This window comes from Pristiophorus japonicus, chromosome 10, assembly GCF_044704955.1.
Source record: "Pristiophorus japonicus isolate sPriJap1 chromosome 10, sPriJap1.hap1, whole genome shotgun sequence".
NCBI classification, from domain to species: Eukaryota; Metazoa; Chordata; class Chondrichthyes; family Pristiophoridae; genus Pristiophorus; species Pristiophorus japonicus.
Genome location: NC_091986.1, coordinates 129,374,325 through 129,391,594, shown reverse-complemented (window position 1 = coordinate 129,391,594; position 17,270 = coordinate 129,374,325). Strand labels below are relative to the sequence as shown.

Below are 17,270 nucleotides of genomic sequence, written 5' to 3'. Positions count from 1 at the left end.
TGGGCCCCTCATCCAAATCATTGATATAGATTGTGAATAGCTGAGTCCTAAGTACTGATCCTTGCAGTACCCCACTAGTTACAGTCTGCCAACCTGAAAGTGACCCGTTTATTCCTACTCTCTGTTTTCTGTTCGTTAACCAATCCTTAATGCATGCTAGTATATTACCCCCATGAGCCCTAATTTTGTTTAATAACCTCTTGTGTGGCATCTTATTGAATGCCTTCTGAAAACTCAAATACACCACATCCACTGGTTCCCCCTTATCTATTTTGCTAGTTACAACCTCAAAAAACTCTTGACAGATTTGTCAAACATGATTTCCCTTTCATAAATCAGTGTTGACTGCCCAGTTCTATTGTTACCAAATACTTAATTAATAGATTCTAGAATTTTGCCTACTACTGACATTGGGCTAACTGGTCTGTAGTTCCCCGTTTTCCCTCTCTCCCTCCTTTCTTAAATAACGGAGTTACATTTGCTACCTTCCAATCTGCAGGAACCTTTATAGAATATATGGAATTTTGAAAGATGATAAAATGGTAGAATATGTCATTTTTGTCTCATGGAATTAGTGGGATACAGAAACATTAAAAAAAATAGGTGCAGGAGTGCGCCATTCGGCCCTTCGAGCCTGCACCACCATTCAATATGATCATGGCTGGTCATGCAACTTTAGTACCCCATTCCTGCTTTCTCTCCATACCCCTTGATCCCTTTAGCCATAAGGGCCACATCTAACTCCCTTTTAAATATATCTAATGAACTGGCCTCAACAACTTTCTGTGGTAGAGAAATCCACAGGTTCACAATTCTCTGAGTGAAGAAGTTTCTGCTCATCTCGGTCCTAAATGGCTTACCCCTTATCCTTAGACTGTGACCCCTGGTTCTGGACTTCTCCAACATTGGGAACATTCTCACTGCATCTAACCTGTTCAATCCCGTCAGAATTTTATATGTTTCTAATAGATCCCCTTTCATTCTTCTAAATTCCAGTGAAAATAAGTCTAGTCGATCCAGTCTTTCTTCATATGTCAGTCCTGCCATCCCGGGAATCAGTTTGGTGAACCTTTGCTGCACTCCCTCAATAGCAAGAATGTCCTTCCTCAGATTAGGAGACCAAAATTGTACACAATATTCAAGGTGTAGCCTCACCAAGGCCCTGTACAACTGGTCCTATACTCAAAACTTCTCGCTATGAAGGCCAACATGCCATTTGCCTTCTTCACCACCTGCTGTACCTGCATCCCAACTTTCAATGACTGATGTACCATGACACCCAGGTCTCGTTGCACCTCACCTTTTCCTAATCTGTCACCATTCAGATAATATTTTGCTTTCCTGTTTTTGCCACCAAAGTGGATAACCTCACATTTATCTACATTATACTGCATCTGCCATGCATTTGCCCACTCACCTATCCTGTCCAAGTCACCCTGCAGCCTCTTAGCATCCTCCTCACAGCTCACACCACCACCCAGCTTAGTGTCATCTGCAAACTTGGAGATATTACATTCAATTCCTTCATCTAAATCATTAATGTATATTGTAAAGAGCTGGGGTCCCAGTACTGAACCTTGCAGTACCCCACTAGTCACTACCTGCCATTCTGAAAAGGACCCGTTTATTCCTACTCTGCTTCCTGTCTGATCTGTAGCACAATAGACAGTGATTACATCATCTTGCTGTAGTGTTTTCAGCAAAAAAAAATGTTTTCTGTGTTTACCAAACACCATTCAACAAAGAATTTTTATTTAAAAAAAATGAGAAACTTATAGAGCTGTATTTTCCTTTGTGATGCTGCCTGAAATTGGGCTGAATTGTTGGTGGCAGGAAAATGAGTGAATTCTTCCACTGCCTCCCAACCCTAACTTCAATTTCCCACCTCAACCTGCGCTAGGACTGCCCCTGACTTCCCCTTTCCCACCTGCTCCATGTAAATACCGGAGGAAGCCCGGCCTCCCTAATCTCTTCCTGTCTGCCTCTATTATCATTGCTTCCAAGAACTGTTTTGTGGAGGGTGGCGGCAGGCACAGGACAGCGACAGTAAATGTCCTGATTTCATCAGATAGACGGAGAGTGCCTTTCTGACGAGACCTACAATGGCTGCAGCTCCTTCCTTCTTCAGGGCTCTCATTGTTTAAAGCCCCTCATTCAGGGCCTGCAGCAGCATCCTTGATGCAGAAACGCTGGATTTCTCTCCAGTGCAATGGTGGGCTCCCTCTTGGCAACAGAGATCCTGTTGGGAGCCCACCAGCTATGGTGAATGATGGAGTCGGAGGGTGAGCAGAAGTCCTGTCCCACTGCTACTCTGTCACTAAAAATATTTTCCAGTCCATAATCTTGTAATAATTGAGCTAAAGTGCTAGGAAATATGCACTTTCCTATTTTTAGCCAGCCAGTGTGCCAGCATCAATCACTGCCAGATGAGATATAGTGCAACCGGATACAAAGTAAAACAGCCTCTGCTCTCCCACAACACCATGCCTTAACTCTGACTGAAAAGAACACTTCGATTGTACCAGTGAAAGGTTTTTTATTTTCATAACCACCCTTATATTGACTGAAATTGGCTTGCTTCCCTGAAATTTTGGGCTGATTTGTGCTATAAACCTTGACCACTGGAAATCGGGTTGAAACCAGAGACAGAGAGGTTAAGTGATTGAAGGTCTGGTTTCAGAAGTAAAAGGGCAGTGTGCTCAGTCACTGTCACCCAATCCCCAGATAGACATTCTTTAAAATAATGCTTTTCTGAGAGATGACTCATACACATAATGTTAATTTTCAAGTATGTTTTTAACTACTCATCCATTGGTTGTAATTTCTGAAATAAAGTTGCTATTACCTTAGTTGCCTATCATGACTGAAGTTAGGACCTAAATGACCAATGGTGCCATCACTCTGGAGTGTCATCGTGGGGGCCTGAGAGAATATCATAGGACTGCTGAAATTTAATGCCAGGCTACCAGAAGATAGGTTGGGCAGGGAAGGCTGTACAATCTGTCCACCCTGAATCATTTTAGCATCCTATAAAAAAAAATAAAAAGCACAAATAATCTCATTTAGCAAGAAAATCCAAATCCAAATATTCTGTTTCACACAATATTCTACATTTAGTGTGAAATAGATCAGATATTGTACCACAGTTACTAGGGATCAAGACATGCATCTCCTGAAATTCCACGCAGTATATTGTGCGGTATTTGCACCCATTAATACTCTGAGAGCTGAATCTGCCAGAAGTTTGTGGGTCAGCTCATTTGCATGTCAATTACATCGAATTTTACAGCATAGAAACAGGCTATACGGCCCAACAGGTCTATGTCAGTGTTTATGCTCCACACGTGTCTCCTACCACTTTATTTCATCACTATATCCTTCTATTCCTTTCTCTCTCATGTACTTATCTAGCTTCCCCTTTAATGCATCTATGTCTCAACCATTCCATGTGGTAGCGAGTTCCACTAGAGGATCTCCAGCACAAGTCCCATGTAAAATGGTAGTAATGTTTAGTGAGTATGAGAAAATCAGAATGCGGCTTTATAAAGCTGGATCTGGTTACAGGTTGCAGCAGCAGGCTGTGGGATAAACAAGTAGGTAGCAAAGTTCAGTGTAAGGTAACTGCACTAGATAGCTCCTGTCATTTTGTTCAACTTTTTAAGAATGTCTTCCACTGAAGTATCTGGCACAGGATGCTGAAAAAGGGATAAAGGCATTGCAAGGAAGAGTAAAAGAAGAGCTCACAATTTCAGTGAGACTGATCTTCAAACTCTTCTCGAGTTGATCGATCAGAGGAGAGAGCGATTGCTGGATTTGCATGGGAGGATGCCTCAAAAAATGTTTCTCATGCCACGTGGAGAGAGGTGGCAATAGCGCTGAATGCCAACTCTCTCATCTCCAGAACTACAAACCACTGCCACAAAAAGTTCAATGACCTGACGAGAAGAGGAAAGGTAGCACACTGGATACTCTTCCATTTCTTCCTTGGATACCCTGGGCACGAGCACACTGTAAAATTAAAAGCTGCACAACTCACCCTTCATAATGCACTTTAGTTAAAGGAGGCACAAACTAGAGATCTTACAATACGTGTAGTCATCTCCCTTAACAGCATTTACTTGCATGCACATCCTTTTACCTTTTGTTTTCCTCTCCCCTCTTGAAGGGAAGATTCCCTATGGTGGTCTATGTGTAGTAAAATCATAAATGTATTTGGGGTATATAATGTTGTTGCACATTGAGCAGAGAAGAAATCTTTGTTTTGTTCAGCCCTATCTTATCATTTATCTCCCAGTTTCTCATTCCTAATGAAGAATCTACAGTGGTGACAGATCTGCTATGTATTTCCAGCATTTTATGTATTTATGTTAGAAACCTAATAATTTAGCTGGTTTGAGAGTATACTTGGTTCCCTTTGAATCTGCTGTAAAGACACCTAATTATGTTGATCCTATTGGTACCTGTATCTGTTTATTGGGAAGAGCCTGGTCTTGCACTGTAAGGCCCATTTGTTGCTGCTTTTGCTGTTGTGATTCTTGATGCTGTAATGGACTGAAGCTGATAGACACTGGTTGCTGTAGGGATAACTAAAAGGGAGAAAAGCAAGTTTAAAATAAAGATTTTCAACCATGTTAGTAACATTCAGATTTTCAATTACAATCTGTTTGAATATTAACAACTGGTAAAGTTTTGAGGGACACAATACACTACAGGGGTGATTCTATGATCCTGCACTCAGTGGGAGCTTCCTTGCAGGGAGAGTGGGTCAGAGAAAGGGCTACAGCATTATAGCCTCAATTCTCGACTCCTTTTGAATGAATCTTCTTGCTGGGAGCATGGGAATTTAGAATATTTCTTAAACAGTTTTTTGATAGTATTTTTATTGATGAGCGAAACTTTGAATATTAAAATGAATTCCATGTAATTGCACTCTTATAGTGTTTTTAAATATTTGAAACATTTTACTTTGAAGTATGGACTTTGCTTGATGTTTGTGGCATTACTGTGAATATGCTCATGTGGTACAATTTTATTGTCAGCACATAGAACTGCTGGTTTTTGAAAACTGCTTTAGAAGTACCATAGTGTAACTCCAAACTGAAAAAATTTGCTTTTCTGACAATAAAGCAGCTACAGTACTGTGTCACATCAGTATCTGTACCAACGTCTGCAGCCATTGTGGTAGTAGCATCAGCACCAGAACTGAAGTGGGTCAAGGAAAAGAGCCATTACCACCTTCTCAGGGCAACTAGGGATAGGCAATGTGTCCTTGCCAGCGCCACTTACATCTTGAGAATTAATTTTAAAAACATTTGGAGCACTGGGAGATTTCAAGAGAATTAAAATAATCAAGCCTGTAAGAACAAAAGTATCAGAGGTCTCAGCATTCTCTGTGCCTCAGAGACAAAGTATCACTGCCCACAGCCTAAAATTTCACAAAAGAGCATTTTACTCCACATTTCTGAGCTGTAATGGCAGCAGGAAAGACTAGAATGGGAAAATAAATAAACTTTGTTACAAGAAATAGTCTGTCCTTTATTACTTTTCAGTCCGGCTCAGTGGAAGCACTCTTGCCTCTGAATCAGAAGGTTGTGGTTTTATAGACCCACTCCAGAGACTTGAGCACATAATCCAGGCTGATAGAGCACCGCACTGTCAGCTTTGCTGCCTTTCGGATGAGACGTTAAACCGAGGGCCGGTCTGCGCTCTCAGGTGGTGTAAAAGATCCCATGCACTATTTCAAAGAAAAGCAGGGGAGTTTTCTCCGGTGTCCTGGTCAATATTTATCCCTCAACCAACATTACTAAAAAAAGATTGGTCATTATCACATTTTAGTTTGTGGGAGCTTGCTGTACACAAATTGGCTGCTACGTTTCCTTCATTACAACCGTGACTACACTTCAAATGTATTTAATTTGCTGTAAAGCATTTTGGGACATCCCGAGGTCGTGATATGCGCTATATAAATGCAAGTCTTTCTTTTTTTTCTTTTTAATATTTGAACAGACTGTGCTAAATATATCCATTATTAAAATAAATACAGATTCTCAGATGTCAAATACTCGTTAGGGTTTAAATACACTATGGCACCATAACTACAACTTGAAAGTGACCTGTTGCACTTCCATTAGGGCAATTGACTAAAGTAATTTTATAGTGATTGGGTTGTTACAACACTGCAGGGATCAACAATTATGTTTGTCAGAAGCACAGGATATACCATGTTTTGATTTTTGCCCTTAAAAGTCAGATTGGATATTCATTTCCATTACATTTTTGTAGAGTCAGATTCTAGTCTCTTGGGTGGACTAATAGAAAACAGAGAGTCTGTTGGCAATCAGTAACTAGTGGGGTGCTGCAGGGATCAGTGCTGGGACCCCAACTATTTACAATCTATATTAACGACTTGGAAGAAGGGACCGAGTGGAATGTAGCCAAGTTTGCTGACGATACAAAGATGGGAGGAAAAGAAATGTGTGAGGAGGACACAAAAAATCTGCAAAAGGACATAGACAGGCTAAGTGAATGGGCAAAAATTTGGCAGATGGAGTATAATGTTGGAAAGTGTGAATTCATGTACTTTGGCAGAAAAAAAATCAAAGAGCAAGTTATTATTTAAATGGAGAAAGATTGCAAAGTGCCGCAGTACAGTGGAACCTGGGGATACTTGTGCATAAAACACAAAAAATAGTATGCAGCTACAGCAAGTGATCAGGAAGGCCAATAGAATCTTGGCCCTTATTTCAAAGGGGATGGAGTATAAAAGCAAGGAAGTCTTGCTACAGTTATACAGGGTATTGGTGAGGCCACACCTGGAATTCCGGAGATGAGGGAAACTTATGAGGAAAGGTTGAGTAGGTTGGGCCTCTACTCATTGGAATTCAGAAGAATGAGAGGTGATCTTATCGAAATGTATAAGATTATGAGGGGGCTTGACAAGGTGGATGCAGAGAGGATGTTTCCACTGATGGGGGAGACTAGAACGAGAGGGCATGGTCTTAGAATAAGGGGCCGCCCATTTAAAACTGAGGTGAGGAAAAATTTCTTCTCTCTAGAGGGATGTAAATCTGTCTGCCTCAGAGAGCTGTGGAAGCTGGGACATTGAATAAATTTAAGACAGGAATAGATAGTTTCTTAAACGATAGGGGGATAAGAGGTTATGGGGAGCGGCCAGGGAAGTGGACCTGAGTCCATGATCGGATCAGCCATGATTTTATTAAATGGAGGAGCAGGCTCGAGGGGCCGTATGGCCTACTCCTGCTCCTATTTCTTATGTTCTTATTTCCTCTGTGTATTAATGTATTTACTTCATGGGTTCTTTGTTTAAGAATTCATAGCAACACATTGCTATTAAGAATTAGTTGGCTTATTAACAAAGGTGTCGGCGGGCCGCGAAGTGTCAGCGGGCCGAGTGTCGGCAGGCAGAGTGTCGGCGAGCCCCCGGCGGGCCGAGTGACGACGGGCTCGCAGAGGGTCCCAAAGACAGGGTGGAGGTTGGCCGCGTTCTGCGCATGTACCCCCGGCCACCAGAATCATGCCGGACGAGGGGTGGTGCCAGAAAAGGGAGTCCTGGATAAGGGAGGTCCAACCTGTATTACATGATTTAAAACCAAAAACAATTAATAAAAGTAAAATGATGTTTAAAATCAAAATAAAAACAACAGCAACAGATCAATAAATTTGTTGATGATAGGTGGGAAAGCAAGTTGTGAGGAGGACACAAAGAGTCTGCAAAGGGATATCGATAGGTTAAGTGAGTGGGCAAAAAATTGGCAGCTGGAGTATAATGTGGGAAAATGTGAGGTTATCCACTTTGGTAGGAAGAATAGAAAAGCAAAATATTGTGTTCAGTTTTGGTCTCCTAATCTGAGGAAGGTCATTCTTGCGATTGAGGGAGTGCAGCGAAGGTTCACTAGACTGATTCCCGGGATGGCAGGACTGACTTATGAGGAGAGACTGGATCGACTGGGCCTGTATTCACTGGAGTTTAGAAGGATGAGAGAAGATCTCATAGAAACATACAAAATTCTGATGGGACTGGACAGGTTAGATGTTCCCGATGTTGGGGAAGTCCAGAACCAGGGAACACAGTCTAAGGATAAAGGATAAGCCATTTAGGACTAAGATGAGGAGAAACTTCTTCACTCAGAGAGTTGTTAACCTGTGGAATTCTCTACCACAGAGAGTTGTTGATGCCAGTTCATTGGATATATTCAAGGGGGAGTTAGATATGACCCTTACGGCTAAAGGGATTAAGGGGTATGGAGAGAAAGCAGGAAAGGAGTACTGAGGTAAATGATCAGCCATGATCTTATTGAATGGTGGTGCAGGCTCGAAGGGCCGAATGGCCTGCTCCTGCACCTATGTTCTATGTTTCTATGTTCCCAAATAGAAAGAGACTACAGAATGCTGCAGTACAGAGGGATCTGGGTGTCCTCGTACATGAAACACAAAAAGTTAGCCTGCAGGTACAGCAAGTAATTAGGAAGGCAAATGGAATGTTGGACATAATTGCAAGGGGGATGGAGTATAAAAGCAGGGAAGTCTGGCTACAATTGTATAGGGCGTTGGTGAGACCACATCTAGAGTACTGTGTGCAGTTTTGGTCTCCTTATTTAAGGAGGGATATACTTGCATTGAAGGCAGTTCAGAGAAGATTCACTAGGTTGATTCCTGGGACTAAGGGCTTCTCTTATGAGGAAAGGTTGAGCAGGTTGGGCCTGTACTAATTGACGTTTAGAAGAATGAGTGGTGATCTTATTGAGACATATAAGATTCTGACGGGGCTTGACAGGGTAGATGATGAGGGGATGTTTCCCCTCGTGGGGGAATCTAGAACTAAGGGGCATAGTTTCAGAATAAGGGATTGCCCATTTAAGATGAGGAGGAATTTCTTCTCTGAGGGTCGTGAATCTTTGAAATTCTCTATACGCTTGAGCGCCATGGAAACTGTGTCATTGAATATATTCAAGGCTGAGATATACAGATTCTGAACTATAGAGGAGTCCAGGGTTATGGGGAACAAGCAAGAAAGTGGAGTTGAGACCAAATCCGATCAACCATGATCTTATTGAATGGTAGAGCAGGAGCGAGGGGCCATATGGCCTACTCTTGCTCTTATTTCTTATGTTCTTAAAACGAAATCACTCATTCTGATAACCACAGAAAAGTCAGTGGTTTACTTGCAACTACTGTCTGTACAGTGGTTTACTTGCATCCCTGTCTGGAGTAAAAATAAAACGGGGAAGGTGGCTCAACCATGGCTAACAAGGGAAATTAAGGATAGTGTTAAAGCCAAGGAAGAGGCATATAATTTGGCAAGAAAAAGCAACAAACCTGAGGACTGGGAGAAATTTAGCATTCAACAGAGGAAGACTAAGGGTTTAATTAAGAGGGGGAAAATAGAATACGAGAGGAAGCTTGCAGGGAACATAAAAACTGACTGCAAAATCTTCTATAAATATGTGAAGAGAAAAAGATTAGTGAAGACAAAAGTAGGTCCCTTGCAGTCGGATTCAGGTGAATTTATAATGGGGAACAAAGAAATGGCAGACAAATTGAACAAATACTTCGGTTCTGTCTTCACGAAGGAAGACACAAATAACCTTCCGATTGTACTATGGGACAGTAGGTCTAGTGAGAAGGAAGAACTGAAGGATATCCTTATTAGGTGGGAAATTGTGTTCGGGAAATTGATGGGATTGAAGGCCGATAAATCCCCGGGGCCTGATAGTCTGCATCCCAGAGTACTTAAAGAAGTGGCCCTAGAAATAGTGGATGCATTGGTGATATTTTCCAACAGTCTATCGACTCTGGATCACTTCCTATGGACTGGATGGTAGCAAATGTAACACCACTTTTTAAAAAAGGAGAGAGGAAACGGGTAATTATAGACCGGTTAGCCTGATATCAGTAGTTGGGAAAATGTTGGAATCAATCATTAAGGATGAAATAGCAGCAAATTTGGAAAGCAGTGACAGGATCAGTCCAAGTCAGCATGGATTTATGAAAGGGAAATCATGCTTGACGAATCTTCTGGAATTTTTTGAGGATGTAACTAACAGAGTGGACAAGGGAGAACCAGTGGATGTGGTGTATTTAGACTTTTAAAAGGCTTTTGACAAGGTCCCGCACAAGAGATTGGTGTGAAAAATCAAAGCGCATGGTATTGGGGGTAATGTACTGACGTGGATAGAGAACTGGTTGGCAGACAGGAAGCAGAGAGTTGGGATAAACGGGTCCTTTTCAGAATGGCAGGCAGTGACTAGTGGAGTGCCACAGGGCTCAGTGCTGGGACCCCAGCTATTTACAATATACATTAACGATTTAGATGAAAGAATTGAGTGTAATATCTCCAAGTTTGCGGATGACACTAAACTGGGTGGTGGTGTGAGCTGTGAGGAGGACGCTAAGAGACTGCAGGGTGACTTGGACAGGTTAGGTGAGTGGGCAAATGCATGGCAAATGCAGTATAATGTAGATAAATGTGAGGTTATCCATTTTGGGGGCAAAAACACGAAGGTAGAATATTATCTGAATGGCGGCAGATTAGGAAAAGGGGAGGTGCAACGAGACCTGGGTGTCATGGTTCATCAGTCACTGAAAGTGGGCATGCAGGTACAGCAGGCAGTGAAGAAGGCAAATGGTATGTTGGCCTTCATAGCTAGGGATTTGAGTATAGGAGCAGGGAGGTCTTACTGCAGTTGTACAGGGCGTTAGTGAGGCCTCACCCGGAATATTGTTTTCAGTTTTGGTCTCCTAGTCTGAGGAAGGACGTTCTTGCTATTGAGGGAGTGCAGCAAAGGTTCACCAGACTGATTCCAGGGATGGCTGGACTGTCATATGAGGAGAGACTGGATCAACTGGGCCTTTATTCACTGGAGTTTAGAAGGATGAGAGGGGATCTCATAGAAACGTATAAGATTCTGACGGGACTGGACAAGTTAGATGCGGGAAGAATGTTCCCGATGTTGAGAAGTCCAGAACCAGGGGACATAGTCTTAGGATAAGGGGTAGGCCATTTAGGACTGAGATGAGGAGAAACTTCTTCACTCAGAGAGTTGTTAACCTGTGGAATTCCCTGTCGCAGAGAGTTGTTGATGCCAGTTCATTGGATATATTCAAGAGGGAGTTAGATATGGCCCTTACGGCTAAGGGGATCAAGGGGTATGGAGAGAAAGCAGGAAAGGGGTACTAAGGGAATGATCAGCCATGATCTTATTGAATGGCGGTGCAGGCTCGAAGTGCCGAATAGCCTACTCCTGCACCTATTTTCTATGTTTCTATGTTTCTATGTTACAAACTGATGACTTAAATCTAGGCCAGTAGTTTACACTACACACTGCTCCTGAACAAGTATTATTTTGGATTGACTATTTCGGTTAGATTGGAGAACATCTGAATTCCCAGGTAAGCTCTCTAAACTATCTAAACGAAAGTGCTACCTAAAATGGCAATTTTAACCCTACCTGCCCAGTAGAAACTGGGCGGGTGGGCGAGTTGTTAAAATCACAGGAAGTGATTGAAGCAAATAGTATAGATGCATTTAAAGGGATGCTAGACAAACATATGAGGGAGAAGGGAACAGAGGGATATGATGATAGATTTAGATAAGGAAAGATGGGAGAAGGCTCGAGTGCAGCATGAACACCGGCATGGACTGGCTGGGCCGAATGGCCTGTTTCTGTGCTGTATATCCGATGTAAACCTATAAATCAGGTGGCTGATTTATCCACCGATGCTTGCCAGGAGCAGAGGATATGTCATGCTTTGAGTTTTGCCCTTTTTCTCTGCACCGATCCTGCTGTCTTCAATTGTAACCTGATTGCTGAGCAGGCGCAACGACACCCGCCTAAAGTCGATGAGTTCCTTCTTTAAATATGCAGATTGGATTCCAATGATGTCATCAGGTCCCAAGTGCCATTTTAATTGTGGCCTGAGTGGGGAAGCCATTTTGACTTTCCCTCCAGATGGAAACAGCAGGAAATACATCTGGGGCCAGAAGAAGTCCAAACATGTATGTTTATTTACTTTCCTTGTGTGGCCAGTGTTATGTATGTATGTAAACCTCACCAATATGTAAGTCTTGCCACTAGGGGGCACACCTGTGGGAGATCTAAGGGTCACCTGTGCACCCTGGGGCAAGCCGCTATAAAAGGTGATCCAACATGCTGCTTCCGCATTATGGAGTCTGAATAAAGAGACCAGGTCACAACAGTTTGAGCTTAAAAGGTGATCCAACATGCTGCTTCCGCATTATGGAGTCTGAATAAAGAGACCAGGTCACAACAGTTTGAACGTAACAAATTGGCGACGAGTAACGGATCACAATCTTTCACGCGGTAATGGCTGCCGTTGTTATTCTTGAGAGATTTGTTGAGGGTGATGATTGGAAAGCCTTCGTTGAGCGCCTCGACCAGTACTTCGTGGCCAACGACTGGACAAGGCTGAGACGGTGGTCAAGAGCAGGGCGATTCCCACTGTATGTGGGTCTTCGATATATGGCCTCCTCAAAAATCTGCTGGCACTGGTCAAACCAATGGACAAGACTTACACAGAGCTGTGTATGCTGGTTCGGGAACACCTCAAGCCAAAGGAGAGCATCTTAATGGCCAGGTATTGCTTTTACACGCACCATTGCTCCGAGGGCCAGAATGTGGCGAGCTTTGTCGCCGACCTAAGACACCTTGCGGGACAGTGCAAATTTGCAGGATCTTTGGGGGAAATATTGCGGGACTTTTTCATGCTTGGAATCGGCCACGATATAATTCTTCGCAAACTGCTGTCCGCCGAATCCCTAGATCTGAGCAAGGCCATTACGATAGCACAGGCCTTCATATCCACGAGCGATAACACGAAACAGATATCTTCAGAGAATCGAAGTTCATCGGCAAGTGCTGTCCATAAAATAATGTTTTCAGCAGGCAGAACTGTACAGGACAGGGCCCACACGACTGCAGAGGCCAGACCTAGGCCTAGAGTGACTCAGAGTCTGCCGTGGGGCGTGAATGCATATCCATTAACACCATGTTGACGCTGCGGGGGCAGTCATAGAGCCCATCAATGTCGATTCAAGCCTTATGTGTGCAAGGGCTGTGGAACAATGGGGCACCTCCAGCGAATGTGCAAACGACCTGTGACTCACCATGTGGCAGAGTCAGGAGAGGACGACCGATCCAGCGAGGATCACGCTGAATGAGCAGGAGAGGCAACTCAACCTGAGGATGAAGAGGAAGTATATGGGATACACACCTTCACCACCAAAAGCCCTCCGATAATGTTAAAAGTTAAACTCAACGGCACTCCAGTCTCCATGGAATTGGACACAGGGGTGAGTCAATCATTAATGAGCCAGAACCATTCGAGAAGCTGTGGGGCGACAGAGCCCAACGACCCAAGCTGATCCCGATTCAGGCAAAGCTATGCACCTGCACCAAGGAACTGATACCAGTTATTGGTAGTGCAGACATAAGAGTATCCCATGAGGGAGCAGTGCACGATTTACCATTGTGGATTGTTTCAGGTGATGGGTCAACGCTGCTTGGTAGAAGGTGGATGAGGAAGATTCGATGGAACTGGGAAGATCTCTGCGTACCTTCTCCGGCGAACGACGTCTCCCTTGCTCAAAGGCTGAGCAAAGCCCCACCTTCAGCTGAACGAGGCATCGAAGTGCAGATACATTTGCAGATCCCCGAGGCACAGGCCACTCATCACGACCTCGAGGAGGTGAAGATCAACCGAGCAGCGGTACAGGTGCGGTACCCACCACCCAAAGCCGACGACCTCTTCGCAACGATGGAAGAGGCTCCAGGTTGACCAAGCAGAGTGGGACTCCGGCCGAAATGATCTGAATGCGTCTTCCCGATGCCAGAGACAAAATCCCTGGGGAGAAAGATCGCGGCAGTCGGCATCATGGACATGGACGAGAGTGTGTCCAGACCACAGAACGAAAGAGCATCCAGACCACAGGACGAGAATGCCTACAGACCATGGGACGAAAGTGCGTCCAGACCACGGGACGAGAGAGCGTCCAGACCACGGGATGTCCCGCAACAAACCAGAGGCATGTGTTGTCCAGCAAGGAAGACGACTGGGTTTGGGGCAAAGGTAAAGGGGCGGCCGCTGAGAAGGCCAGGAACCCACTACGTTCCAATAAGTTGTTTGCACTGTGTAATTCATGTGAGCGTTCTTTCGCGGCCAATGATGTACTATCATATGGGGTCGGGTGTGTTGTACAGCAAGCCAAAGTAGCGGGCGAACCCCAACCAGTTGTATATGTATCTAACAAAGTATTTGTAGCAAGTGATGTGTTACCACACGGGGTCAGGCGTGTTGTGCAGAAAGCCAAAGTAGAGGGCGAGCCCTAACCAATAAGTTAAGTACATGTATCCAATAAGTTAACCAAGGCAGTAGCCTGGGTTCATGGGACAAAAGAGATGTACCAAAGAGTGTCCCATTATTTCCTTGAGTCAGACAAGCTGCCCATCCCACAAGTTTGGGAGAGCAGAGGCACCATTATCGATGCTTTGTTTCGAGAATGTCTAACACTGTCTGTGCACTGTAACATGATCCGCCACGGGCCAGGCACTGAGAACGGCGCTAATGGCCTCAGTTGACTACCGTTGCCCACCACCGGGGTGGAAACAGCACAGCCTGCAGACCTACTCGTTGTCGTGGAAGAGCTAGAAAGCGAAGAGTCAACCATAACGGCCCCCCAGGTTAGGACCTGGACCAGCCAGGATCCCACGTTACCGCCTGCCAACGGCGAACCGCTAGACAAGATGTTGCAGCGTATTCGTCGCAAAGACGAAAGGCTCATCCCATCAGATTGTCCTGCAACGTTGCAAAGAAAGGCAGGGAGGCTATACACAGTCGGTGGTTCGAGGCCTCCATACCATGGCTCAGGATCCACGGGACCACGTGGTCTCCCGCCACTACTAAAAGTCTCAAGGCCATATCGGTCAACCTGGGCTTGCCAGACCTTAGGGTCAACGACAATAGTCCGGAGCAGGCAGCCCAAATCACAAAGCCAAGCACCACATGTGAGACGGTAGACTCCCTACAGACCCGGCTATCCTGGGTGCTACGCAGTCACCAGACAGAATCACTCAGAACCGAGCCTTCCGTATGCTATCAGCAGAGAATGTACCATAATCGCACGGCTCCTCCACGTGACTTCAGAATAAATGACGTAGACCATGTTCAGGGCCCCAGATGGGCTGCTAGCACTGTATTAGCCAAAGAGGGGAATGGAGTTTTTGTGATGAAAATTGAGCGTTTGTTGTGAAACCATGTACTGGGCAAACGCAGAAAGCATTTGACCAGACCAAACTGTGAACTACAGATAACCAGGAACCACTGTGAAAGGACCTGGCCCCCAGCGACCCACTAAAACGATCGACCTCGCTGTCAACCACGAAGATGAACCCACCATGCCCGTTAGTCCGATCAGACCAGCCGCGCGGCAGTGCAGCAATAATCTGACCAACTCACCCATGCTAGGACTTTAACTCAGGCAATCAACCCGGGAACGCAGAGCGCCAGATCGCCTCAACCTGTAAATAACTTGTACATAAGACTTTGGGGGTGGGGGAGTGATGTTATGTATATATGTAACCTCACCAATATGTAAGACTTGCCACCAGGGGGCACACCTGTGAGAGACCTAAGGATCACCTGTGCACCCTGGGGCAAGCAGGTATAAAAGGTGATTCACCATGCTGCTTCCTCACTCTGGAGTCTGAATAAAGAGACCAAGGTCACAACAGTTTGAGCTTACAATACAGTCTTATGGATTTATTCTGAACGTAACAGCCGGGAGGCAGGAGCACAACAACGAATGTTTAGTGCCACAGGCTTACCCCTTCCCTCCAACGGGACTCCCCAAAAACCCTCTCCCCGTGACTTATCTTCCTGCTGGCGACCTCCTGCTGCCTGATATTCCACTCCCACATGCCAGCCAACTGCCACTTTACGACTGTTTTAGGTGGGCAGCTGAACAGCGACATGTGATGAGGCCTGGGGGTTAGAAAAGCCCAGGCCTCATACTGCCAGTCAGGAAGGATTTGGCGGGCGTCTTGCTACCCAGTCTGCCCAATTCCTGCTCTCAGTTAAAATCAGGGCTTAAGTGTGTGGATGGAAATTAATTTTGGATTGTGATGATGTCAGACCTCAGCAGGACTGGAATATTATAGCCAGGATAATGATCTACATAGGGCTGCCACCTTTTGTTCAGTCCAAGACCAGAAATAGGCATGGCTTTGGACAGGATGTGGGCTTTGTCGTGGCCTAGCCCACTCATTAATTGGCAATGACATGGTGGGGATTGTGTAAGGCAATTAAAAATGCAGCAATTGGACCTTTTCTGTTATGAAATTTATTGGCTATTCACCCCCAAATCTGGACAAATCCACTTACAGCAATATCCCAATGTGCAGAGTCCTTAAACATAATCACAGACTGGGATATATGTTCCTATCAAGGCTAAATTTCTCTAAAACAGTGTCCTGTAGTTTGGCATATGGCCATAATCCAATAAATAGTCATCCAGAAACAACAAAGGTATGAAAATTCAGAAAAAAGAGGCAATTTTAAAACATACTTTGGGGCAATTTTCAAGTGGCAGCCAAAGCAGATGTGAAATGGGCAGTGCAACCGCTCCGCCCACCAATTGGTGCTGCCATGAGGACCGAGCCACTGAAGCCCAAGTGTCATTAACGTGCTGCCAGTGAGCTACGGGTGCCCCGTGCAGCTTACTCGTCCTGGGATGGTGGGAACTCAGCCAGCTCATACACTGGACCGCTGCCACTTTGGCAGACCACCTTGGGTGCTCCTCCTTGGCCCACCAAAAAAAATTGAAGGTTTTCTGAGCTGGTTTCTGGGCGGTTTCTAGGACCACTGGTTAGTGATATGTCCTTACTATACAGTATAAATGCACACGAGACCCATACTTGAGAGAAGGTCACTCTGTGACCAGTTACCTTTATTACCAAGACCTCAAGTGATGAAGGTGGGTGGAGCTTCCCCTTTTATGCCTGGAAAGTCCAGGTTAGGAGTGTCTCCCACAAGTTCACTCCCTTGTGGTCAATGTTCTCAAGGTGTACAACTTAGGTCAGCTTATACATGGGTTACAATGATAGTTGAATACATGACATCACCTCCCCCCCAAAGTCTTATTGGGATCACAGGTTAAGTCTCTCTGGTGGTTTACGCTCCCTTGTAGAGTGCCTGAGTTGGGGCTCCGGTTGTTGGGCGCTGGCCTGAGTGTCTGC

At 44.8% G+C, this 17,270-nt stretch overlaps 1 protein-coding gene across 1 annotated transcript in view; it reads right to left on the bottom strand.

Annotated features, from left to right (window-relative positions):
• Nucleotides 1-17,270, bottom strand: part of LOC139274793 (neuronal PAS domain-containing protein 2-like) — a 238,266-nt gene that overhangs the window by 15,667 nt on the left and 205,329 nt on the right. The window contains exons 18-19 of the mRNA XM_070891488.1: nt 4,461-4,586; nt 2,846-3,027 (exon numbers count right to left, since the gene is read on the bottom strand). Coding sequence (XP_070747589.1) covers nt 2,846-3,027; nt 4,461-4,586 — 308 coding nt within the window. The remainder of the gene's footprint in view (nt 1-2,845; nt 3,028-4,460; nt 4,587-17,270) is intronic.